Source organism: Lynx rufus, unplaced genomic scaffold (assembly GCF_022079265.1).
Source record: "Lynx rufus isolate CCGP_SWC_20201006 ecotype Redwood Valley unplaced genomic scaffold, mLynRuf1.p SCAF_10, whole genome shotgun sequence".
NCBI lineage: Eukaryota > Metazoa > Chordata > Mammalia > Carnivora > Felidae > Lynx > Lynx rufus.
The window spans coordinates 19,332,794-19,358,858 of record NW_025814824.1 but is presented as its reverse complement, the minus strand read 5'-3'; the positions used below and the strand labels follow the sequence as shown (position 1 = coordinate 19,358,858).

The following is a 26,065-nucleotide window of genomic DNA, read 5'->3' as shown; positions in this document are numbered from 1 at the left end:
GTGACTTTGGGCAAGTTAATGACCATTCCCCTCAACACCTCCCAATAAATGTGGCTAAGAATAGTACCTACCTTCTGTGGTTGTAAAGATTAAATGCATACTCTGTATAAACCGTGGAGAACTGTGCCTCCCTAGCACGATAAGTGCTCAGAGATAGCCATTTTTCCATTCTTTGTGTGGTTTTATGTAATTTTAGACTACATAAAATTTTTCTCTACTTTAGTTCAGAATGTCCTATACCAGTATTGTAAATCATTACAGTTTAAAGCATTAGATTTTATTTCCTCACTCGTCGCTTCTAGTCTGAAGAGTTAGTAAGGAGTATGTAAATATGTTGTTTGTTTTTGTTTTTAGTGGAGTTTAATCTTAACGACTGAGAAAGAATTACATCACCGAATAATGTGTTATCTTGGTACTCAAATAAGCAATACCATGACAGAACTTGCCTGTCTAGGTCTGTTAAAACCCATTCAAGGGGCACCTGGGTGGCTGAGTCAGTTAAGCATCCAACGTCAGCTCAGGTCGTGATCTCACGGTTTGTGGGTTTGAGCCCCATGTGGGGCTCTGTGCTGACTGCATGGAGCCTGTTTCAGATTGTCTCCCTCTCTCTCTGCCCCTCCTCTGCTCATGCTGTCTCTCTCAAAAAGAAAGAAATGTTAAAAAACAAAACAAACAAAAAAAAACCTCAATTCAAGGACCTGAAAATAGACCTTCATTATTCCCATCCCCCTACTTGATTAAAAAAAAAAAAAAAGCAGATTGGAGGTTGGGCATGAATTCTTGGCCGTTGCAACCCTGTTCCTAGTACCAAATCTCAGAAGTCACTACCTTTCCAAGACCTGCAGAAGTTTCCTTGTCCTGCCGGCATCACTGCCAGGAATCCAGTTGCTTCAGGACATTCTAAACAAATTTGGGCCAGGCTTTCTTCTCAAAGGAAGGCTTGCAATTCTTCCTAAAATCAACCGGAGCTGCAGAATGTGGTGCATTAGATTCGGCTAACAATGTAGATCTCCACAGTGTTCTGTTAAAAAAAAAAAAAAAAAAATGGGGTGGAGTCACAGTGTATTTGAAAGGACAGTTCTTAATTTAGAAAATTCTTTGCCCCAAATCCTCCAAGCTCTGGGATCTTAACTGTATTTGGCCTAAAGGTATAAAATCATCTCTGCTAAAAATCACAAACCTTAAACAAATGGATAAAAAAAGCCACATCCCACTTTTATTTAGTAGTTCATAAGGCGTGTCACAACATCTCAATGGCCAGGGTGTCCCGAAATGGTTGTAAACTACAGGGGCTCAAAGATGAAAAAGTGGGAAATACTGTAACCGAGCTCTGCTCTGCATCGAAGGATAAAGACGAAAATCTCAAACTGCTGTCGCTAGTTCAGCCGCTGAAGAGTACAATAACTGTAGTTACCGGGTGACACTAAGTCAGCCTTGTGCGAGTATTATTATTACTGATGAATCCTGACGCTCACTTTCAAAACAGTTAATACTCACTGGTACCCAGTACCTAAGTTCTAAATGTATTATTGCATAGTTTAAAATCTTTTTCCCTATGTGAAAAGAAACACCACAATATTCAACGCCATTGGCCATGTGGTTTTAATTTTCTCTGACTCTAGGAATTTTGGAAACCGTCTTTGCCTAGATGTTGGAAGAAAATATTTTTTCTAGAACAGCCAAGTCTTTCATACTTTAACTATTGGATCAGCTTCTCCTTGCGTAGAGCCTATTTCTATAAAAGAAGGAGTGGCAACTGTAGGATTTACATAAAAAGTTTGCGATTTGCCTTATTGAGCAAATTGCCTGCTTAGCAATAAAATGCAGGATTAAAAATAGGTCTGACCAGACTCGCTGCCTAAAGAGGAAGTGGAGCTTCCTTGGGATTCCTGCTGTCCAGAACCATTGCTAATGTCCCATGAAAGACATTCTCACAAACACTTCTCAATTTCCAGTTTTTCTTCAGGAGCATCTGAGGAAGTGGACACTAATCTTGAAGCCCAGGATATACATTTGTCTTTTCAGGAATGGTTTCATGTCTATTCATGGCCAAGCCCAGAGGTACGAACCAGAAAACGCTAGAAAGCCGTGAGCAGTTTTTAACCACATGGCCTGGGGAGTTGTCAACCTGAAGTGGCTGGGTACCACTGCACTAGCTGTTTACTTTGTACTTCTGGTCCAGTTGGGCATGTGAAACACAGACATTTCCATCCAACTAAGGAAGGCCCGTTAGGGAATTGAACCGCCCAAGGGAGAGACATACTGCTACTCCTCAGGGAAAGTCTAGCTAGGGAGATGGTATTTAAAATATAAAATAAAGCAAGAGTGGCACGAGACCGTATATAATTAGCTGTTAAATCATGTAGCTAAATTGTGCTGTAAACGCTACTCAGAAGCAAAGAGAAATATCTGTGGGCTGGTACAGTTAGTGCCTTTCCTGCAGGCGTGTGCTATCTGAGCAGGAAGCCTTCCTATGAGGGGACACTGTGCCTGGCCAGTAGCATGTGGGCGGGCTTTTGGTTCCCACTGCTCCCTCGGCTTAGGGTCTTGTGCAGTGAATAACCTGACCAACTGTCCAAGGTGACCGTGCTCACTCAGCTTCCTTTCCTGGTGCGTCACAGACCTCAGTGTGGGGATGGACGTGCTGAACAGCTCCAGAGGATCTGCATGTATTCCCGGCATGTTCATTTGGGAGATGCCTTTCACTGAACCCTTCTTGGTCCCCCTTCTCGGCCCCCAGGTTCTTACCTTTTCTTACTTGTCTTCATAATGATCTCTATAACCATTAGCCTCTATGTGTCTCCTAAAGCGCCTGTCACAGTGCTGTACACAGAGTAGGTAATTAGATTTTAAACAGAGTAATTCATACATCGTACCATAGGAATGGTGGGAGGAATTAAATGGGAGGAAAAATAGTAGAGAAAGACTGGGAAATAGGATTTCTGTTAACCTGAATAAGGAGGGGGAAACGTGATACCCTTTATCACAGACTGGAGTACTCCCAGGATTATGTTTCCAGGGATTTCCTTGGTGCTTTTCTAAATATGTATTTCAGTATTAACTTTATGGATATTGTGGTTTCTCACCTACCCCGAGAGCATATTTTGTTACCTTAGCCTCGGATTCCAGGTGCCACCTGCTGAATCCTCTTCCAGGTGAGCCATATGCGTTTCTTTGCACCCCTTGTGCAGCACCCAAGGGAGGCATGGATGGCTCTGCAGAGCTGGATAGCTAGTCTCTATCATAACGTTCAAAACAAATAACTTGGGAACAAGTGAGCCTTGGACACCTGAGTTTAAGGAGACACGTTTTGGTCGGTGAAGCCTAGCCTGGGTTTACTTCATTCCTTTTATAGTCCTCTCCATTACGAACTAACAAGCAGGGCACAAAAGACACTTCAATAAAATGAGTAGAACGGTTGTATGTGACGGGCACTGTGTGGAGAACATTAAGAAGCAGGGGATTGATTTTGTCTTACTGCAATTCAAGTTTTTGTATCCCATATTGAAAAATAATCAGTGGAAGGGGTGGGGGGAAGTGCTCTAAATGCTGCGTGGGGGGGTGGGGTGGGATGGGTTTAAATCTCTGCAAAGGATGTCTTTGACCTACATGTGCTGTATCCTCAGTTAGCCAGGGCGGGGGCACCTCAGGTGAGAGAACACGTGATCCTGAGTCAGGGGAAGATTCTTCTGCGAGTTAATGCATTCTGAGAGGCGAGTGAGTGAGAGCGGTTGCATACAAGTAGTTTAGGTCACATGAGACCCTGAGACTGTGAGGAAACCAAAGGGGAGGTACATGAATACATCAAAATGTTTATGAAGAAGGATCGCCAATAGCTAATCCATTCTTTAAAGATTAGCTTTTAAGAGTGAGATTTCACAAAAGCATAGACAATGTTTCTAGGATCATATATGATATGATTTCTATATACCAGTTTCCCTTACATCACCTGAGCATTTTTACTGTCACCATAATATTAAGATCAGGATATTTAGTGATTCTACCAACTAAACCAAATATTAATACATGGAGTGTCAAACAGAGGATTCTAACACATTGAAAGTGGGTGTCTTCTGGGCTTAGAACACTGTCTCGTAGTTTTCCACTGCACTATATTTAGCAGAGGCTTTTTATAATTCACTGATCCTAATTAATAATTTTTCCACTTCCCACTGGCTGACCATTGCAGATATCAGAACACATTATCAATTATAATGATTTCATGTTGCCTTAGTGGAAGCAGATCTTACTGATAAACTGCAGACCAGTTACAGTTTTTTAACCAAAAAATAATTGGCTTTTGTTCACAGCATCTCTTAAGCATCCCCATATAAAATTATCGTATGAGACATTGGGACAATAAAAATATGAAGCTCCCCAGGTTCCCTGAACTGGTGAAATACGCACTTGCCTACTTGGTCTCCAAACCAATCTCTAGCAGAGTTCCAGAAGTTTCTTCACACCTCACTCTTGAGGGACAGAATTCCTCATCTTTTCCCTCACCTTTGTCTTGCACATGACCAACCCACGATAACCACGGTGTGCAGGGCAAGCTTCTTCTCCCCTCACTACACATCTCTGATTTTGGAATGGCCAATTGAATGCACAGGGTAGTCTGTCAGACAAGAGTATGGTCCAGACTTTCTTGTTCATGCTCCCCATCGATAAAAATTATTTTACTTTGCATGACATTATACTTGATAAAATTGTTGAATCCTCTGTGATATAAAACATTTAATGATTTTTTTAAATTTGATTGGTTCTGTGTGACAGTGACTGGGTAGTCTGGTTCTAAATACAGTTTCATTCATTACTTAATTTTAATATCTCACACGAGCTATGTGGCTGTAAATGGAACTTTGTCATGGGTTGTATCTGCTAAATCATCATGCTCATTTCGATCCCACGGACCACCTATACAGAAGTTTCTTATTGAAACTTTGCTAGTAAATTTCCATCTTTGCTGGCATCAGTCAGCTGTTCTTTCAAACTAATCCAAAGGTGTTAAGTTTACATGATTCATTTTTAACAAATGAGTTTAAAACCTCCCTAAACTCTTATCTCTGATATATTTTTTCCCAACTTTTTCAAGCTTATGCATAACGGTCTTTTTCTAGTGTCACATCTTACATTGGTGCTGACAGCACAATCCCATCATGATGAAAACATTTCCAAATACCCATTTTCGAAATGCACTTTCCACAGCACACATTTCCTGGCAATTTCTCTCTCATTCGTTGTTAAAATGCTCTTTGGCCTTGAAGAGAGAGATTAAATATATTTATTTTTATAAAAGTGTCAGCCAAATAGGCTGCTGCTTCAGCCCCTGGTCCTGACAAAAGAAAGGTCAGCCTATTTGGAACGCTTGTCATTCTGTAAAAGAAAAATGTGCAGCTCATCTTTAAGTTTGACAATTTTCTAAGTAGTTTGCCATCACATAATTAGGAAACCTCTCGTGGCTCAAAATGTTTCTGATTATCCCCCGTCTCATTATAAAGTGTTGTCAGGATTCTAGTCTTTAAGGTAATAGAATCTGTAAGTTACCTATCTGGAGACACATTAATGGAGATATTTTGCAACACCTAACAGAGTGGGGGCCCCTCAGGACTCCTGGTCACCACATGTGGCTATCTATCTGATAGGTGCAGGTGCCATTGTTATTCCATACATTAAATACAGTAAAATTCTCTCTCTCTCTTTTTTTTAAGATGTAACACATGAGCTTTCAAAGTTTCTTTCTGCCCCCCTCCATGGATGGTTATGTGCCCCTACCTTGGAGAGCATCATTTCCACCATTCTCAACTCTGGCTATGCATTCAACAACGTACGGAGAATTTAAAAACCTTGGCCACATCCCAGGCCAATTAAATCAGAATCTCCAAGGGTGGGACCTAGACTTGAGAGTTTTTTTAAGCTCCACAGGTGATTCTAATGTTCAGCCAAGTGCTAAGTAGAAGGATTATGTCAGCCCTCCCCACTGGTCTCGTTTTCATCCTCCTGGGCTCTTAAGGCTGCTGGCATGCCACAAGCTGCATCTGAGTCCAGAGGGGCCGCAAGCTTCTCGATGGGAGTGTCATTGCTGTCGCATGTCACAGGGAATTTTACTGTGAACAAAAAATAACACTTTCCTAATTCCGTAAAACCAAGGCCGTAGTCAGGTCTGTTCTTGGCCTTTATGCTTTATTTATTGAACAAAGCAAGGAACATAATATGGTTTGGACTCTTCATTGCAAAATGAACTAATGTTATTGTGGAGAAGCCAGGAGTTACATAGAATAGTTACTTCAAAAAAGGTTGAGTTGGAGGTATGGGCGGGAGTGGAATAAAAAAAATACGTTACTGATAGAATTGGTGGTAATTTCTGTGTTTGTGTCTTTTTTGTCAGTTCTGTAAGCCATCCTGCACTATCAGATGAGAATAACTTTTGGAGTAAAATTAATATATTTATGACTCAAAGCTCTTACTTATAGGCTGAGCTGGTATTCAGCCCTTACCCATTGATAACACTGTACCAGTGTTAAAATCTTTTAAATTGTGTTATAACTGCTGCCCTGAGTTCTCTGAGTGACCCCAGCAGCCCTGGTCCTACTCTGGGACGCTTTTGGCCCCTTGGTGATCCATCAGCCAAAAGGGTGTTATGAGACATGCCAAGGGAAGTTCAGAGTCCAGCTCTTTTCTGTTTGACCAGTGACCCAGGCCATACCACTGGGTAAATATTTTAATTTCACCCAGCTTAGGTCTGAATGTGTAATCATAAGAGCAAGGCATCTCTACCATTCTCGAATCCAAGAGCTTAGTTACAGAAGTCAACACTTCTGTACAGGCTAAGAGTCCAAGATCATACCAGAGGCCCAGCCAGACCTCCCAATGTCCTGGGCAGGACTGCTTTCTCTGTCCAGTACTGGTCATTATTTCTTCTTATCCTCAGTCTTATCAGATTGTATTTCTGGACAAATATACCAGAATGAAGACAGTTCCGTTCCACTGGCGGAATACATATTGACTGGCCCTAGGATCATGCTAGAATGTGAGAAATAGTAGACAGTTCCTGTCCTAAAGTCCTTTGCAGCATTTCTGGAAATTCTATGTGCACAAACGTGGAACAGTTCAAAAGAAGTGCCAGGCAGGTAGAGAGCTTGGTGTCCCATGAATGTTTTATGAAGTCTGTAAATGCCCCGAGAAGATAATTGTTAGGAAAGGCTTAAATGAGAAGATGAATAGGGCTCGTGGAAGACTGAGAGCCCACAACATATCCTTTCTTCACCAGATCTGTACGTTAGCTTTTTACTTAAGGGCTGCTGCTAGGGGTGACTAATGATTTCCTCCTAAACATCAAGACTCGAGCACTACGTTCACTGGCTGCACACTTCAGGATGTTTCTCTTTGAAATGTTGAATATATTGCTTGAAGTTTCCCCTTCACACCCAATTTTTTTTTTATTTCTGTATAATCTCATCTGTCCTTCTTAAATCTGATAGTAATGAGTGGAAAATAAAAAGATCAATTACCTGATCGTTAACCCAGATAAATGATTTTGATTGATTGATAAATGATTCTGTCTGTATGTGCACCACTGTTTAAACTTCTTTCACCGTGCCAGCCCCTTTTACTGCTCCTCCTTTTTGTTTTCTCTCCCAGCAGTCTTCTGCCTTAGGCTAAAAGAAATGAACCTCTTCCTTTAACTCCTTTTCCTAGCAAGAGACTTTTTTAACCAAAGATGTTGAAACTCTAGAAAGGTTGCTTGTTCCTACCACCAAGTAAAGGGGATTTTAAAATACTTAAAATCTACGTGCGTGGTGCCCCAGAAGCTGTAGACTGGAGGAGGGTGGTCATCTTCTACCCTCCACAAGGACAGAAGAGGTTCGGGGAAGGTTATCTTCCTTGTGAGAGTCTGTCTAAATAGGTTCTTTGGAGTGAGGATCCAAACGTTACCAGAGACGGACGCTCGCTCAGACGGCACAGTAAAAGAGGAAGTAGGTCCTAAACTTAGAAATTACATGAGAGCTTTTCAAAAATAGACATATAGCTAAGAACACATAAGAGAAGCAATATGCATTTTTATCTTCCTGAAAAAGCAATGCAAGTCGTAGAGACCTTTTGAGTTACATTAAGATGGATTTGATTTGGTTCTATTTAATGACCCGTGCTACATCACCGACCACTTTAGCTTTTCGTGGGAAGCTTACGAGAATTCAATGGGAAGAGTGCATCTGGATATATCTTATTTGGTAAAGTCTTCATGCACGTCTGTTTGGGTGTCTGTCTTCGAAAAGGTTTTTTTGTCAGGTTGTGGTCTTTGCTTGTTTTGAAAACTCACACTGAGGTGAATGCAGTATGAGTTTTAGGCTTACCTGTGGAGAAAAACAAATTGTTTATGTTAACTAAAGGCAACATGCTTTAGTTGGAAAAAAATTGTAACTGTATAATAATCACCAGTGGTCACTATAGTTATTGTATATAATCCATTATTTGAGAGTACAAAACAGCATGTCCTTAAGATTTAAAGCTGACGGTGCTATATAGCATGTTGGTAGGAACCATAGAAGCTATTTTGAATTTTTGGAGCAGATTCCTAAATTTTGAAACCTCCTAAAGACTTCACTGAGTGCAAAAAAAAAGGACTGAGGATATGTTGCCATCATTCCCCTTGGATTGTACCGGAAGTACAAACTAAAGGTTGCTTCTGTTTCCTGAACCATTAGTGTGTGCGTGTTACTTTGCTGTTTTATGAAGAGTATTACACTTAAGCGTATGACAGCATCGTGATGACGTTATGACATCCTCACTTTAGGGCTAAGGAAATTGAGCCTTGGACAGGCCCGAAAGCAAGTCACTGGGAACAGGGTAGAAGCTCAGTGTTTGCCCCCAAAGCCACAGGCTCTTGGCCACTGCACATTATACCTTGAGATGGTCATGACTGCCCTAATAACCCAAACCTTGTACTACCATTCCTTTCCTAACACATGCCCTGGTCCCCTCCGTTAGACCTGGGTGGCTTGGAACTCAGAACAAGAGCATTCAAAGTTCAGCTCTAGGAAATAAATTAAGGGGCGGGTAAGGGGAAGACACTGAAAGAGCCCAGGTGCACAACACTTTTAATGGATCCTGATGAGGACTCTGAGTAAATGCCCACTGGTGGGAGTTGGATTCAGTGTTATTCTTGTTTCCTCTTGTGCAGAGTGCACAAGCCTCCTGATCATATGCAGAAGGAGCATCACACAGTCTCTGCAGGGGGTAAGGGGATGGGGCCGAAGTCAGATGACTTCAGGGTCACACAGGTAATGTGAAGACAGCCAGGTCTGTTCTTTGTCACAACATAATTAACTTCGGCATTATCGGACATAAAGTATTCTTCACTCTTCTGAAGAATTATGAGCTCTCCTATTATCGTTGGCAGTAGTGAGTAGTAGATGGTAGCCTATCTGTTTATAGCTTCTTGTCCTCTTGGAAGATGGGCTCAGTGTCGTTCAGTCTCTTCCAGTTTATCAAGAGAAGTAGGAAATCCATTTGTTTGTTTGTTTAATGGAAGCTTCTCAATTTTAGATGTTGAGCCCTTTACAAAAATTGTGCTAGACAAGTACGTCTGCAGTCCATCAGCTTACCTCTCATCTTCTTGACTCCCCTGGCCTCAGTCTTCTCCATGCATAGCCTGATCCAGAGTCCTGGTTTGCTTGAGATACTTGAAGGTTACACCTGTTGGCCCAGCATCCCTGCAGTTTAGGATTTTTAAGTAAGCATTCTTATTATTAAAATAAACCAGGATGGATTTGATAGATTTTCATTTTGTATTTCCAGATTCTGTTCATGCAATTGAACAGATTTCTCACTTTAACACTTGGTTAAATCCGAAAGATGTTCCAACTTTGTTCCAAATCCTTCCAGATGCAATGTAACTGCATCTCCCTTTCAAAGACAGCCTGTGGGCACTCGGCGCTAATATGGAGTAAGCTTGGACAAGAATGAGTGGGGACAGCCAACTCCGTCCAGTCTGGAGGGTGCTGTTGCCTTTACCATCTGTTGGTTGTTATTAGCTAATCATGCCATGTGCTGGTCTATCTGCCATGAGGACACCAGACCTCCAGTGAGCAGGGTCATTGGGAAATTATATTCCATATAATTGAACTATGTGGGAAGTTAAGGCCAAGCATTCTTGCCATGGTGGTCTGAAAGCTTTTGCTTCAATGTTTGTTTGTTTCTTTCTTTCTCATTTATAGTTTGGTGTAAATCTGTTACTCTTAGTTTTATTGTTGGATAATCCTTTTATTTTTAGAATAAATCTTTTTGGCCGTAATCTTAAAAAAAACCGAAAGTGTATGTTTAACACAAAATTAAATACTGAATTTTTGTTTCTCAAGAGGGTTAACAATAATTTGTAACTTGTACAAAATTGTTTATCAGTATTTAGCATCTACCATGGTGGCCATCATGATGTCATCAACCACACAAAACTCAAAACACACGTTTCTGCTGAAAAAGTATCAACATCTACTTCTAAAATCAGCTGTTATTTTCAAAGTATTGTACCCAAAATGACATTTTAGCATGGGCAGCTGCAGAAAATGCATTTTTATGTTACTCTGGGAAACATGACTTTTCACTTAGATCAAGTGATCCATGTTAATTTAGCTCATTTTTTTATTCCAAGTTTTCTTATGCATGTACAAAAAAAATTGAAAAAAGGAACTATTCTGTGAAACTCAGCAGAAGAAAATCTTTGCAAATAATTAATGGTTTGATTTTTTTTTCTCCCTTTAATTCAGGGAGGCAACGTGAAGTTTTTGAACATTCATTCTGATAAAGTGAAACATCTTGGCATTATTTGGGATAATATCGTGAATGCTTTTGCCTCTTTAAAAATTGTTGAAAGTAAAAGTATTTAGTGATCAGGAGATGAATATAGTTCTTGATGGAGCACAGTATCATGGTAAAACATTTATTAAATTAAGAAGCCTACGGAGCAGAATGTGTTTGGAATTAGTTATGACTCACAAATAAGTCAATTATGTCCAAACAAGTTGTGATAATCTATTAAGAATGACTTTTGTCTCCCAAAGTATTTGTGATAGGATAATATTCTACACTAATACAAAAAGATAGCTCTATGGAAATATTGGAACTGAAATACTTATGTATTTCGAGTTGAAAAATAAAAGAGTTAACAGGACCTTCCATGTAGCAGAATTTGTTCCGGGCTTACCAGATATTTCAGCCCTGCAAAAAGAGAATATTTCCAAAATAAAAAACGGTCTATAGAGAAGGACCCGTTGAAAATGTTAACAATTTCAAATTTATTAACCTGAAACAGCTAGTGCGATTTTGGAAAATATTGTGGGTAATGGTATGAAATAGCTTATTATATAATATATCCATATTGAAAAAATATAATCTTCTGAAAAAATGTCAGGGACATGATGTCAGAACAAATATGGCCAAGAACATGACTGAAATACATGAATGTACCAAGAAAATTCCTTCTCACTTTTTTTTTACTTTAATCTACATGGAAACTTGAAAGTTTTATTTTTTAGAAAGAATTTTATATTTGAAAACATTTTGATAATACTAATGTTAGTCAAACTGATTTGTTGGTCAATAAAAAAATATTTGAAAGCTATATAGCATTACTTTCAGTAGCCCTTTTCATAGTTGAAAGTGTCAGTGCGTAGGCTGTGAACTCTAGCATTATTTCCCACTGGAAGATGACCAGTTTCTCACTACTTGTCCGAGTACCTTTTTACAATTCTTATCCATAATCTTCCTGAAATTTGTGGGTTTTTTTAGTTTATGTATTTCTTTTTGAGAGAGACAGAGAAACCATGAGTGGGGGAAGGGCAGAGAGAGAGAGAGGGAGAATCCCAAACAGGCTCTGCCTTTAGCGCGCAGCTTGACCCTACAACCGCGAGATCATGAACTGAGCCAAAATCAAGAGTCGGATGCTCAACCGACTGAGCCACCCTGGCGCCCCTGAAATTTGGGTTCTTAATCAAAGTGACAAATTATAGAATTTAATATTTAACACCTGCCCCCGTCACCCCCCACACACACACACACAAATACCTAATGAGATGTGACTTCTCTTATTTCTTCCTACTCAGGTTATAATGTGTCATTACTGTCTTTCATCGGAGGCAATGCTGCTGTCCGTTCATTTTTCCATTCCAAGTGTTGGCACAGTTTCTTGCTGAGTTGAAGAGGTATTGAAACAAGTGTTCTAAAAGACTCCCTCCTTTGCCCAAGATCCTGGGACTGGAAGCCTTTCGCTTTCGGTTCTGAGCACACTTTCTGAAGCCATAAAGGGCAGGTTTCACAGGAAATGTCCCAGAAAGATTACACCCGCTGGGAAGGACTCTGGCATCGCCGGGAACATCTGGGAATGCTTCATTAAGGAGCTTGTTCTTTTAATTTTTTGCAGCTTTGTTCGAAATTCTACCAAGCCAAGCAGGGGAAGCTTCTTTATCTGTTCCTCCTGTTGTGAAACAAAATAAAATCCCAAGCCAGCAGCAGCTTAGTCCTCTGGCTAATAAGATTGTAGGAGCACAGACATTGCAAAGAGCTAAAATGATTAGGTTTCTTCTGAGACATTATATGAGGAAATGAGCCACAGACATAATGTGATCTCAAAAATGAAGATGCTATGAATCCCTAAAGCAAGCATTTACCTATTATGCCAGAATAGGGGAGAATCCATCTGTTGGTTGTGTCGCTTGTATAAAATCAACCCCTGTCTGTTGGAAGTCGCAGTCTCTACGCAGTTCCTCAGAAGGTGATCCCTGAGAACAGCGTCCTATCAACTGACCTGAGAAGGGAGAAGCCACCGTGGCCAGGCAGGTCTGGGAGGTGCAGTAGTGTCTCCAACCCTGGCCTGTGCTTGTGGGTTTCTGGCACCATGACCTTATTAACAGTTCTGAGTTCTGCAGTACCGACATCCGTTTAACTTTTTGTAACCCTCATTCTCCACGGTTATCTGCCTTTGATCTTAGAACCCATTTTTTTCAAATAGCCATTAAAACCCAAAGTACCTAATGCTCCTTGAATATTCTTTGAAAGCAGCCTGAAAAGTTTACCTCATTATTTTTTATAAATATGCACATCTTAAGAATCTCCCTTTCTAATTTCTTCTTTATCACTATTACTTTATGCAAACTCTTGGAAAATAAGCCGGCTTTCACAGTATTTGTGACGTGTAGGTGTGTCACATTCATACTGTGACATTACCATCATAATCATGAAGTGACATTTCAGCTGTGCACAATTTTAATATGCATCCTAAGATTTTACAGACCTGAGAGCAAAATTCTTTGTAATGGAACCATGTAATTAATCAGTCAACACTCTCTTTGGACTGATTCATATATATTATGTCATGCTGCATCAAGCATCTGACCTACAGTGTCATTGATAATGGTAATTAGGATATGGCAGACAGACATGAAAAAGGAAAATGATAAGCAGAGAACTCAACAGAAGAGTATTTATACAGAATTTATGGTGGTAGAGCCAAGAAAGAGATTGAGTCCTTTAAAAGAAAAAAGAATATTTTAAACAAGAAGTATTTCCTCCACCAAGAAGGAATTCATTGTATTTTAGAATAGGCAGATACAGCCATTAGTGAACCAAAATCAAAGGGAGAAATATATTTCCAGCAAATGTGTTTTAGGAAAGGCAGCATGCCTTATAGTCATTGATTGCCTTGGTGAACACAGTAATAGAGACTAAAAATAAAAATCTGTGATAAAAGAACAAGTTCAATAATGGGATAATGGGGAGCCAGGGGGGCCCAGTTGGCTAAGCATCGGACTTCGGCTCAGGTCGTCATCTCACGGTTTGTGAGTTCGAGCCCCACATCCTGCTCTTTGCTGGCAGCACAGAGCCTGCTTCAGATTCTCTCTTGCTCTCTCACTCTGTCTCTCTGCCCCTCTCCTTTTCTCAAAAATAAATAAACATTAAATAATAATAATAATGGGAGAATCAATTTGTAAAGTCTTAATGAAAGTAGAATAATATGTGACAGTCTAATAAACTTTCTTATCTAGTATTTTATTATTTGGGACATTTTATTTCACACAGATTCTCTGCTTTGTCAGTATCCAGTGCATTGCCTGACACATGATAGGTAAATGTTTGTTGAAATAATTACGGATGGCAGTTATTTATTTATGGTAATTTTGAGATACCACAATATTTCACAGTAATTATATATATATATATATATATATATATTTTAGGCATTTGACATTTCCTAACAGTCCTACAATGAGTTATTTTCCCATCTTCTAGATGGGAATACTGAGATTCAGGAAGCGTGAGTGACTGGCCTAAAGACACAGGGCTGGTGTGTGAGAATTAAGACTGAAGTCTGGTTTGGTCTCAAAATTAAAATTCTTCCTCCTTCCACTCTGGTTCTCTGGATTACTCCAGTGAAAAATTCAGTAGTCTCCATATGATACTGGTGCGAAGAGGAATGTGGGTGCTTAGCAAAGGAAAATCAGTAGATTCCTAGCTCTGAAGGATTCCGCACACAGGATGTATAATCTTCGTCAGGGACCTCAAAAGGCTGTGTCACAGGGGCACCTGGGTGGCCCAGTCGGTTGAGCGTCCGACTCTTGATTTCGGCTCGGGTCACGATCTCGTGGTTTGTGGGATCAAACCCCACGTTGGGCTCCATGCTGATAGCTCAGGGCCTGCGTGAGATTCTCTCTCTTGCTCTCTCTGCCTCTCCCCCACTCAAGCTTTCTCTTTCTCTCAAAAAAAAAAAACAAGTTTGCATCATGTAGTAATTTGTAATTTTGTTGAGCAACCAGTTGAATCCTAAGTGTGGAGAGGCTCTTCTGTGGGAGTGAGTCATTTGCCACGTGAACCCAGCCGGCAGGAGCTCCGTGTGACTTTGCTGTCCTTTGTCATTTATGCGGTAATGGCCATAAAAAGATTCATCCACCACAACTGTGGCCTGTGTGCAATGCACCTTAATGAAGGTCAGCTCTTTAAGTTGTGATGAAGTCAGAGAAGGTGAAGTGGTCTAAGAAATGATAGCTGTCATCCAAGTTTTCTGTAGGAAATGTTATGCTGAGAGGTGTTTACCAATTTGAGGACTCAGAGATCCAGGATTCAGTATGACCTCCAGAATACTATTATGACCTCAATATTATTATGAGCAAAGTAAGGCTTGGGTGACTTGCCCAACGTCACAGAAGCTAGTAGGTGCGTGCAGCGTGGTTTATGTGTTCTGTGCTATTTTTCCTTTTCTTTTGCTTTTTCCGTAACTGGTAGCTTTAGGTGTTAGGCTCTGCCTTTACGTATTTTAGGTGCATTCTGCCTCTTAAGCCTTCTAAGGTAAGTTCTATTTCTACCCTCATTTGACAGATTGGGAACCAGAGGTTTAAAAGTGTTAAATAGCGTGCCCAGGGTCTCATCTGTTCACGCAGGGTGAAGGTGGGCTCACAACACAGCAGTCTCATCCCAGAGTCCCTTATTTTACTCTGTGCGTCCTTAGAACAAAAGAAAATAAAACACAAAGCATGGGATGTTTCCCCCCCACACTTTATTTAGGAGTCTGCAGGTTTTTGTTTTGTTTTGTTTTGTTTTGTTTTTTAGAGTCAAATGTGAAAATGGAAATACGCACCAAGGAAAAACAAAAATGAGATGATTTGAGCCTTGGTTCAGAATTAAAACAAACTCTGACAGTGTTTCAGACTCTAATTCAGAGGTTTTTTGCTTGTGTTGGGCGCCCTTTCAAACAGAGCAGCCCTAATGAGCTGCTGAATGTTGTGTCTGAGAGCTTCCACAAATGTGGAAGTTACCATTTGGTTTTCTACTTCTGGGTTGTAGGAACCGGAATAAGTGCGACATTCTAGCCTAAAGCCACCCCCGAGCTGTTAATGGGTTTTTGAAAATCCTTCCAAAGTGATTATAAGGTCCTTTTTATGTCATCCGAAGGCTTGGCCTTTTGTGGGCAGGGCAAGACCCACGTTGGTGGGGACTCAGTTCCTCCTTCCCTTTGCCGAAGCCACCATGGAAATACCAACACGTCCAAGATTTACCTGAATTTTATGACCACCGAGTCGTGAAAACAAGACATTACCACATTGGCACATCTTGTGGTTTCCATGTGGTCTTTCCCTAGAATTCTGCCAGAGTTCCTAAGAGGAGCTACTTCGTCTTCACAGAGTTCCGCTAAGGCTGGCCACCAGCTGGCTAAGAACACTGAAAGCGAGCCTTCATCATTAAATATTTCCAGTGTGTTCCACTGTAACTTGAAATGAAATAGAATTGTATTTTACATTCTGTTTGATGAACTCATACCTGTTTACTGTGTACAGAGTTCCAAACGAGCGCAGTAGTCCTCCGTAATTGTTATTTATATTATTAGAAATGAATTCTTTCCTTTTCATCACAGTTAGGCTTTTTCATTTATAATTATTTAATTTTGCGTGATTGCTTGTGGTTTTCACTATTATTCACATTGGACATTTGGACAAATAGAAGAAAACAAATAGAGTTCCTATTCTCACATAGCAAAAGAATATTATTAACGCATCCAGAATATTTTTTACAAAGGAAATTGAGAGGATTTACTTTCATTGGGGACATTTATAGAAGCAGTTTTAAGATTCTATGTGTATTTTGTAAAATGCTGTCATACTTTTAAATAACTTACGGAACTTCAGAGAACGTTCTTACATAAATGCAAATTACGGTTGATTATATTTGGATGTCATTTTCCCAAACAGCAAGGGTGGAATTAAACAATGAAGTCTAAGAGACAGTAAAGGTGACTTCGAGATTCTGATATGGGTCAAAGCCAAGTGGTGACCTGTGTTTTTTGAGAGTGATATTCTTTCATAGATGGTACACGTTGACTTCTGAGTTAGGGTTCATAGTTGAGACTAGTATTGGAACTTTCTCAGAGGGGGAGGTTAGTTTGAATTAAGAGTCAGCATGAAACTTCCTCACTAGACTGGTGTTTTCACAGTTAAGAGAGAGTGCCATGTTGATTTTGTCCTCTGAGCCTTTGTTCATTTCTTTCTCCTCCCTGGAAGCATCGTGTGTCTTTATCTCCACCTGACAGCTAAATCCTGTCTTCTCTCCGACATGGCGTTTGATCTCCTCTGTCGGTGGTGAGTTCTATTTGCTCAGTCCTTATGTAGCATTACTCGTGTACAGACTTACTGTGTTCTGTTCCTGAGGCACTGGTTGGAAATAGTGAAATGTTGTTTCAGTACATGGTACGACCTGCTCCTGGGTGCTGTATGCATCCTAGATGCATGTCCTCTATGTTTGTAATCATATTACTTGTGGCCGGATGAGTCCTTGATTTGGTCTAGTGGCATCATGTTATAGACAAGGAAAATGAAGTTCTAAAAGAAAGAACTGGGCTTTCTCCTAAGGGTCATGGCCAGTTAGCGTTATGGGTAAAGCCAGGACTGGAAGGTAGATGTCCTGGTTGCAAGATGGTGCAGTTTTTACTCTTCCTTCCTTGTATCCTTCATTCAGTAAATTTGTATTGAGCATCTCCCATGTGACAGGCACTCTGCCAGGTCCTGAGCAGTGTTGTGCGTATCTCGCAACTTCTTCTGTGAACGGAGAGGAAGATACTAACAAATATCACACAAATAGATGTGCACCAGCCACCCCGATAAGTGTTGCTGAGGATTGTGCCCTTGTATGAGAGTAGTAACAGGTAATAGATTTCCTTGAGAAACTGACTTTGACCTGTAGCACCTGGCATTGTGTTTCTGTGTATTTTTTAAGTGCACTTAAATTAGACACATGTTTGTTGTATGGGCCCCCAAAGAAATTGGAGTCAATAAGCTACAGCCCGTTCCCTCATTGTATAGTCTAGAAAGGGGATAAGTCAAGAACGTAACTATTGACATAAAGCAAAATATAGAAGTTCCGTGGTTCAAAGGATGCAAAGATAACTTTTTTGGAGGCGAAGCAAATGGAAATAACTTCCGGGGGGAGAGGCAGCATAGGATACAGCCCTGGAACAAGAGCTAAAGGGAGGAAGAGGGAAAGCATTCCAATGGTGAGTAGAAGCAAGCAGAGGTAGCCTGAGATAAGAAATGACAGGTCTGGCAATAGAAAACGGTGTCATTTTACAGCAGCAGGCTCTTGTGGAAAGTCACAACTATACACTGTTGAGAATGTTGTCTTTTTTTTTTAATGCCCTGGCAGTCAGCTGAAATTAAGGACGGACATGCAAATATTCCCTCTCGTTCCTACTCCTGGAGCACATAACCCTGTGCTTTGTTGGGCTGCCATCTGTATGAACCATTTCCCCCCACCCCCTGAAAGAATTCCATCTGGTTCTCTAATTGCTCTATTACCTAGCTTTCCATTGGGGTCCAGTAAACATTTAATCATAATAGTGAAAGGTGGCTGGTGTGTTGAAGGTCTTTTCTCTGGCAGAAGCTAACTTCTCTAGATGCCGAAACAGAACTTCTTCCAAATGACAAGACTGGCCCAGTATAGTGAGTATCAAGGGCATTGAAGAAATAGTACGTATGCTAACTTGTGTTACCATGTAGCTTTTACCCCATTCAGAGTTTGGTCCCAACCATTTCTCCCTATGGATATATAAACGTTTGTCTAAATATTATTGTAGAAAAATACTGAAAATTACCTACTCATTAGCATGTGTTAACCAGTAACCAGCTACTGTGTTTTAGATTCTGTGCAGGACAGTGTTAGTGGTCAAGCTTATCAGGGAAGCCAATGAAAAAGCATCTTTTTTTTTTAAATGCTTATTTATTTTTGAGAGAGAGAGGGGAGAGAGAGAGAGAGAGGGAGAGCGAGTCAGAGAGCGTGCAAGTGGGGGAGGGGCATAGAGAGAGGGAGGCACAGAATCCGAAGCACGTTCCAGGCTCTGAGCTGTCAGCACAGAGCCCAGTGTGGGGCTCGAACTGGTGAACCGTGAGATCATGACCTGAGCTCAAGTCGGAATGCTTAACCAACTGAGCCACCCAGAAGAGCATCTCTTGGAACATATGTTGCAGTTGAATGGCCCCTGATGTAGCTCAGTCACAGATATGTTTTATTTATCTTGTATAGTGTTGCCAAGACCTAAAATTAGGGCTATTTCACAGAAAAGCCTAGATTTTTTTTTTTTTTTGGCTTCCTTGAAAAATTGAAAGATCAGGCAACAATGGACCAACCTTGCCAATGGCAACAATTCGTTGGAGTTAAGGAGCAGCTGCCTTCTTTAATTAAGGAATATATTTGTGCCACAGTTCCCATTACTCCCTATTGCCTGTATCCGGCCCATTGAGTCATTTCCCTGGCTTTCTGGCCCTTAAGAACATCTGTCAGTGACATCTGCTTTGGAATGATTGTTGCCTCTGTGAGCCTCTTCTCTTTAGCTTCCCGTAACAATTCCTGGCCAGCAAGGCAATTAATTATGATCAGAACAACTAGCATCTGCGAGCTTTGTAGTCTGCAGTGGCCCTCAAACTTTTGCATGCATCAGAATCTTAAGACAGATTGTTGAGCCTCATTTCCAGAGTTTCAGATTCACAAGGTTTGAGGATCAGAGGGTTTGGATTTCTGTCAAATTCCCACGGAACGCTGATGGTGTGCGGACCAGCTTCTGAGAATCACTGAGCTATAGTACTAGAACACAACACAAAACAACATGAGGCTGGTGGGACAGTATATGTTCCCCACCAGAAATAAAATGTGGAAAGGTTAAGTAACTTACCCAGGGTCATAAGAAGAAGTAGAGTCAGATTGAAAACCCTGTCTTTAGAGTATATCCAGCAGGAAGCCATGTTGTAGATCCCTGCTTCTGCACCCAGCTGCCCCACAAGATCCCCAGAATCCTCTAGAGAACCCTGTAATGCACATGTAGCTGTAGGGGTTCTAATTTAAGATTATACCAAGGATGTGATCATTGTCCTATCTCCGGACACTGAGTTTGAACTTGCAGTGAGCACAGGGAGAGGCAAGGGTTGAAACCTGACTGTAGATCTCCCTGCAGAGGTATGAGACATACTTGCTGGGCAGGACCTGTGACTAAGGAAGGCTTGCCGGGAGTAGAACTGAGGAACAGGACTCCAGGCTGGCAAGATCGCTCGCTGCTGGGATAACAGAACAGATAGCCTGGACAGGGACTAGGTACAAAAGCAACTACAGGGATCTCTTTTCCAAGACTGGGGTCCAGAGCAGAGCTAGAACTTCTCGGTTACTAGATCTGTCAAGGTCAGAACAGAACTAACAAGAAAGGTGATTTCTTCAGTCTCGTCATGTTAGGCTTCTTAAAACCTTACTTAAGTCCAGATTAATCTAATGATATGGGACCCTTCCCACTTGCAAGGGAAGGTGGGTAAAGTTGGGGAACCAGACAGGGTCTCACATGGATTAAACTGATTTTTTAAAAAATGTATTAAAGCTCCATCTGCTTAAAACCCTTTGAAATGAATAATTAGGTCACCGTGTGATCATGATAAGCCATCCACTAACCTAGTTTGAAAGTTTGTATTTCTCCAAGTAAGAGTGTAAATGTATTATCAGCTACCTACCTCCAGTCTCCAAGACAGTTATATTTATATGTATGTATAATTTGCATACATATATTGATATAATGTAATTAAATGAATATACTATATATATATATATATATATATATATATATATATATGGATGGATGTGAGCAGGGTTTTTATTTTGACAGGGATTTTAGGCAGTGGTATATTCTGGGTTGACTGTACCACATTTTGATTTCACTCTTATTGAAAACATTTTTTGTTTTATTTTTGTTAAGATTTTATTATTTATTTTTGAGAGAGAGAAGAGAGAGAGCGTGAGCAGGGAGGGACAGAGAGAGGGAGACGCAGAATCCAAAGCAGCCTCCAGGCTCTGGGCTGTCTGCACAGAGCCTGATGCGGGGCTTGAACTCACGGACCATGAGATCATGACCTGAGCCGAAGTTGGAAGCCCAGTCGACTAAGCCATTAGTCATTTTTGACTGAAAACATTTTCTTAAAATTTAAATGCTTTTATTTATTTTTGGAAGAGAGAGAGAGAGAGAGAATGGAGGAGGGTCTGACAGCAGGGGTGGGGGGCGGGGGACAGAGGATCCGAGCCGGGCTCTATGCTGACAGCTGGAGCTTACGAATAGCAAGATCATGACCTGAGCTGAAGTCAGGATGCCTAACCGACTGAGCCACCCAGGCGCCCCTCAAAAACCTTTTTAAAATCTCCTTACCTTTTTCCTACTAAATGTTGTAATGAAAATAACAAAGTCCTTTTTCCTTGTTAAAAAGTTGAATAGAATTCTCAATCTGATAATGTTGATAAGGCATGTATGAAATAAAGATTCTGGAAGTCAAGGTGTGTTGGAATGGAGGGGGAATGGTTACTGTGTTTCACATTAAATCATTGATAATAATTGTTCTTCTGGGGGTTTTATATCCTATCTTGAAAGGGAATGATAGAAATTAAACCTGATTAGCTGAAGAGTCTGATTAAGTTTATGCTAAGACGTAAACTCAAGGGCTGAGTGTATTATGTGTTTGATTATAATGAACTATAAATACAGAGGGCATAATTATTCCTGTTCTTTGCTTTAGGATTATGATAATCACCAGAAATGATCATATGTGTAGCATGACATCCTCATTGTTCTGATGGGAAGCTGAACACTGTTTTCCTCTAATCAACATTATGTAGCCTCCAGGTTTACTGTAGACGGAAAGATTTGGGACTGGATTCTCTGTAAGGAAAAAAGAAATGAAGCATTGCTTTTTGATAAACCAGGTTGAAAATGAGCACATGAAGGAAAACCTCAGTTGTGCGCAGTGTGACGTGTAAACCAAAGGCAGTTTTCAGTGACAGAGAGATTAAAACTGCTGTATTTGTTTGTTTTCAACAGGCTCATGCACAATTAGTTCGAGAAGTCGATGTGGAGAAGGTGTCTGCTTTTGAGAATCCATATGTAGATGCAATAAAGAGTTTATGGAATGATCCTGGAATCCAGGAATGCTATGATAGACGACGAGAATATCAGTTGTCTGACTCTACCAAATAGTGAGTATTCATCAAGGAGGCCCCTTGGATCTTTCTCTTTAGTTTCGTGTGCTCTGCAGTGATAACTTCTGTATTCTTGCACTTGTATTCGGTATCTGCCTCAAACTCCAGTTAGGAAGTACAGATGTTAAACCTGTGCCAACCTCATACATTTAGACTCTTCTAAGGGACAGACTGGCATCGTGAGTCAGAGAGAGTATTTCTTGTACTGTTTTCCATTTGAAAACCAAACTGAAAACTCAGGGAATCTGAATTTACCCACCCATTGCTTCCACCAAATTGCAGACCAGCAATACTCAAACACATACTCCATTGTGATTTGAAATCCTGTAATGATAACTCTTCATACAAATTTCTGATCCTTTTGTCATGTGCCAGAAAACACGTACACACATTAAAAACCCCAAACAAATACTCTCGATTATGCCTTCTCACACATCACACTTCCTAGTTTCTAGTTTCCAGACACAGAACCTTGACTGCTCTCGGGGAACCACTGTTATGTTGATGGACAGGTTTGCCTTTGCATGAAAATTGCGTGTGAGTCTAATTTTGCATGCATTCCAAAATTATTTGGTGAGCTGTCAATCACAGTCATGTGTCCTGGGAGAGATTTGCATCCTAGAGAGATTTGTTAGTTCTCTAGATTAAATCTCTCCCAACAGAAAGAAAGTGAAGATCTGGCTATTGTTGGATTAATGTAATCAATGTAGTCAGCAATCTAGATAATCAGGCGCCTGAAAAATGGACTTTTTGTAGTATTTAGCCAGATTTCTGTCTACATTAATTATGTTAACCCAGGCTTCGCTTCTTGCTGTTGGTTCCGGGCGGACAGAAGAATGGATGGAAAAAAGTCCACAGCCTCAGGCCAGTTCATATGAAGTGACCCACTGGATGAGAGCAGGACCCTGGGGAAAATGAGGAGCCCCAGAGGCTGGTTGGCATCACACATGGTGCCTGGAAGATCCAAGAGCTGATCAGTTCTGTTTTCTCAATATAGTAGATCACGTTTCGACTTTTATTCTAGGCATTTGCGTAAGATCAGTGACGATTCAGGTCAGCCACAGAAATGTGGCCTGGTCACAGCAGTGCTTGTATTCCTATGGTAAATTTGCATTACGTAATTCTAGAACGTGGCATAGAAGGCTCATGATCCCCATGTCTGTCGTGTTTTAACTAGTGTTAATCCCCTGGTGTGCCTGTGGAATGTGTGCTTTCCTCGTTCCTTATTTTCTCTTTCCTTCTTCCACACCTTCATCTCACTGCCCTTCTGTCGCTTCTCTTCCACTCGCTGCCTGCCTGCCTGCCTTCGCCCCTCGTCCTTCCTCCCTCCCGCCCTCCCTCCGGAACCTTTACTGTGTAAGTTTCTGTGAGTGCAGAGATGAGAGATGCAGTCAGCTCTTGTCTCTTCCAAATTCTGCCCCCTCAACCTTTGACCAGCTGTCTTTCTCTTACTTCCTGCCCCCTCTGTCCTTATGTTTGCTTTGCCATTTCAGATTTCATCTATCTCCCCATGGTGCTGTTGTGTTTTATCCCTTGTTCCCTGTTCCTGCTCAGTATGTCTCCTCCTATCTGCTTGCTTCCCCTCCACCCTCATCTGTCATTCTCGAGTTCTCCTGTCACTCCTCTCCACTTCTCACTGTGCTGCCGTGATGCCTCTCCTGACCCTTAGTAAGGAATGAATCCCCCGTTACCAAGTTCTTTTTACTAATAAATCCTTCAGTCTCTCATCGCATCTAACCCCGATCTGTTAACTTTTATCATAAATCCCGTCTCTCCCCCTTCTCACCTGTTCTAGTCTTTACCCATGTGCAACTTTTCTCCCTACAGAGAGGTCTTGCCATTAGGGCATCAGAGAAGCAGTGTCGAATGATTATGTGCTTACCAAGGTCAGGGTTCCCCCTTAGGACATGATTTTGCCTCTGCTCTGGGAATAGACCCTGTGAGTGATTCCTGTGTGCACCGAGGACACCTGTATCAGCTGCTGCACATATATTCTTGAGACAAGGCTCTACACGTGTCTGGTGACATTCCTTAGCTTAGATTTGTGGATTTCTAGACAGGTGCCCGTTAGTTAGTACAATAAGAGGACATGGCAACATCTGCTATTTTAAGGAAAGAGCTATTTAAGACCATTTCTTGAACCTCCTGTTAGCACTGTCATTTTGGGAAAGCCGCTGTCTGAGAATCCTGTCGTATAGGCTGCGTGAACCATAGAAACATGCCTTTGGACACATCCCTTATGCTGGAGTCAGACAGACATGTGGGGGCAGCTGGGGCAGGCTGATCTAAATTCCTTCAAATGATTATTCTTTAAACAGTTCTATTTTCCCCTAATGGCAATGTGGAGAAGCTGATTTTCTGAACTATGTACATAGATAGATAGATAGATAGATAGATAGATAGATGTGGGTTTATGTGTATGCACATACACCTAATTCTTTTTTAACCATATTTGTGTGCAGAAGTAAGAAAGTAAATTATCACAGATCCTTACATACCCACATTTCAGGATCTATCTCTTTAAAAAAAAAATAGGACGTTTCCCCACATAGTAAATAATACTGTATTACACCTAAAATTAATCGTCAGTCCTTTTTGTCATTATACCGAGTTCACAGTCCCACTTCCCAAATTCTTCCAAGATGTCCTATAGAGTAGGTCAGTTTTAGGACTACACGTTGCGTTGGTTTATATGTCCCTTAGGCTCTCGTGATCTAGTAGAGGCCTGTATGCATTTCACTGGCATGTTGAAGAGATTAGCCTGATTGCCTTATGTAGTATGAATTAACTTGCTCCGTTGTCTCTTGAATTTACTGTAAGCTGGAAATTACATTTAAAGACTTGATTCGATTCAAGCTAATTGTGAGTAAATTGCATTTTAAGAGATGTTGTTTGCCCATCATGGGCGCAGCTAAGGCTCCCCACGGTATTAGGGCGCTGACGCCCTCCCTTATAAAGTTCTATTTTTCCTTTTGCCACCAAAAGCAATCTGTGTGGTGTTATTTTGTCACTGGGTGATCTCTGGTTCCCCATCAACTCTTCACTTAATGGCTTCCATTCCATTTGATAAGTCTTGTGTGATTTAATGCTTCCCTTAGGATTTGTAAAAGAGTACATTTTCTACTTTTATCATTTGGTCCACATTGGTATTCTTCTGTGAAATACAAGGCTGTTTCCTTGGCTGGTGCTATTTGATTATCTTTTAACAAATTTTCTACTAAAAAGTATATGTTTCCATCTTTTTGTTACAGTAACTTGTTCTATAGACTAAATAGATGGTGACCATACAGCTTACCATTCCAGTGAGGACATTTTGAGAAGGAAGGGGTTGCTATTAATAGGCTGAAATAAAAGGCATAACCTGGGAATCCTGGTTAAGCAGGAACATTTGGTCAGTTTAGCTACATGAAACCTAGGGAGGCGTTTTGTATTTTGTTTGGGGTTTCCCCTCCCCTCTTTATTTTCGCTAGAAGAATGTTTACTTCAAGGGAAGTAGAACCAGGGTATTCCTACCAGTTATGTAAGGAGTTGTATGTGGAAACCTGAGTTAGCTGGCCCCGTGTTTCTGGTCTCTTCCCAAGACGAGTTAGTCCTCTTTATAGATTGGTGGCCAACAGCTTGGCTGGCCGGCCTTTAATCCCACTGTGTCAGGAGCCCTGAGTATTAGAGACCCCTTTTTCTTCCCCAGTTAGGCTCGGGCACTTTTCCTTTCCCTCAGCTAGGAAAGCCCTCCCACCACAAAGACAGGACCTGTGGCTTTCAGGATTCACCCACCTGCTGCTTCATTTCACGTGTGTGTAGCCCGAGCGGATGCTCTGGGAACCGCAGGAAGAACACTCAAAACGATAGGGGCCCCATATCTTGAGCACCGTTGATTCCTAGTACTGACTTCATTTTCACAGAATAACTATGAAATAGAAATAATTCAAAATAATTCTTGACTCTGTATTCCAGATAGCTGTTACCTCTTTTCTGACATTTTTGTGTGCCCCCGACTGGTGTATTTTTAGTATTTGTATCTCCCTCCTATACTTCTTAA

General features: G+C 41.0%; 1 protein-coding gene across 4 annotated transcripts in view; it reads left to right on the top strand.

The window, feature by feature from the left end:
• LOC124528694 (guanine nucleotide-binding protein G(q) subunit alpha) overlaps positions 1-26,065 on the top strand; it is a 315,654-nt gene that overhangs the window by 190,724 nt on the left and 98,865 nt on the right. For all 4 annotated transcript variants that reach the window (XM_047102448.1, XM_047102455.1, XM_047102468.1 and 1 more), the window contains one exon: positions 21,869-22,023. In XM_047102448.1, the coding sequence (XP_046958404.1) occupies positions 21,869-22,023 (155 nt within the window). The remainder of the gene's footprint in view (positions 1-21,868; positions 22,024-26,065) is intronic.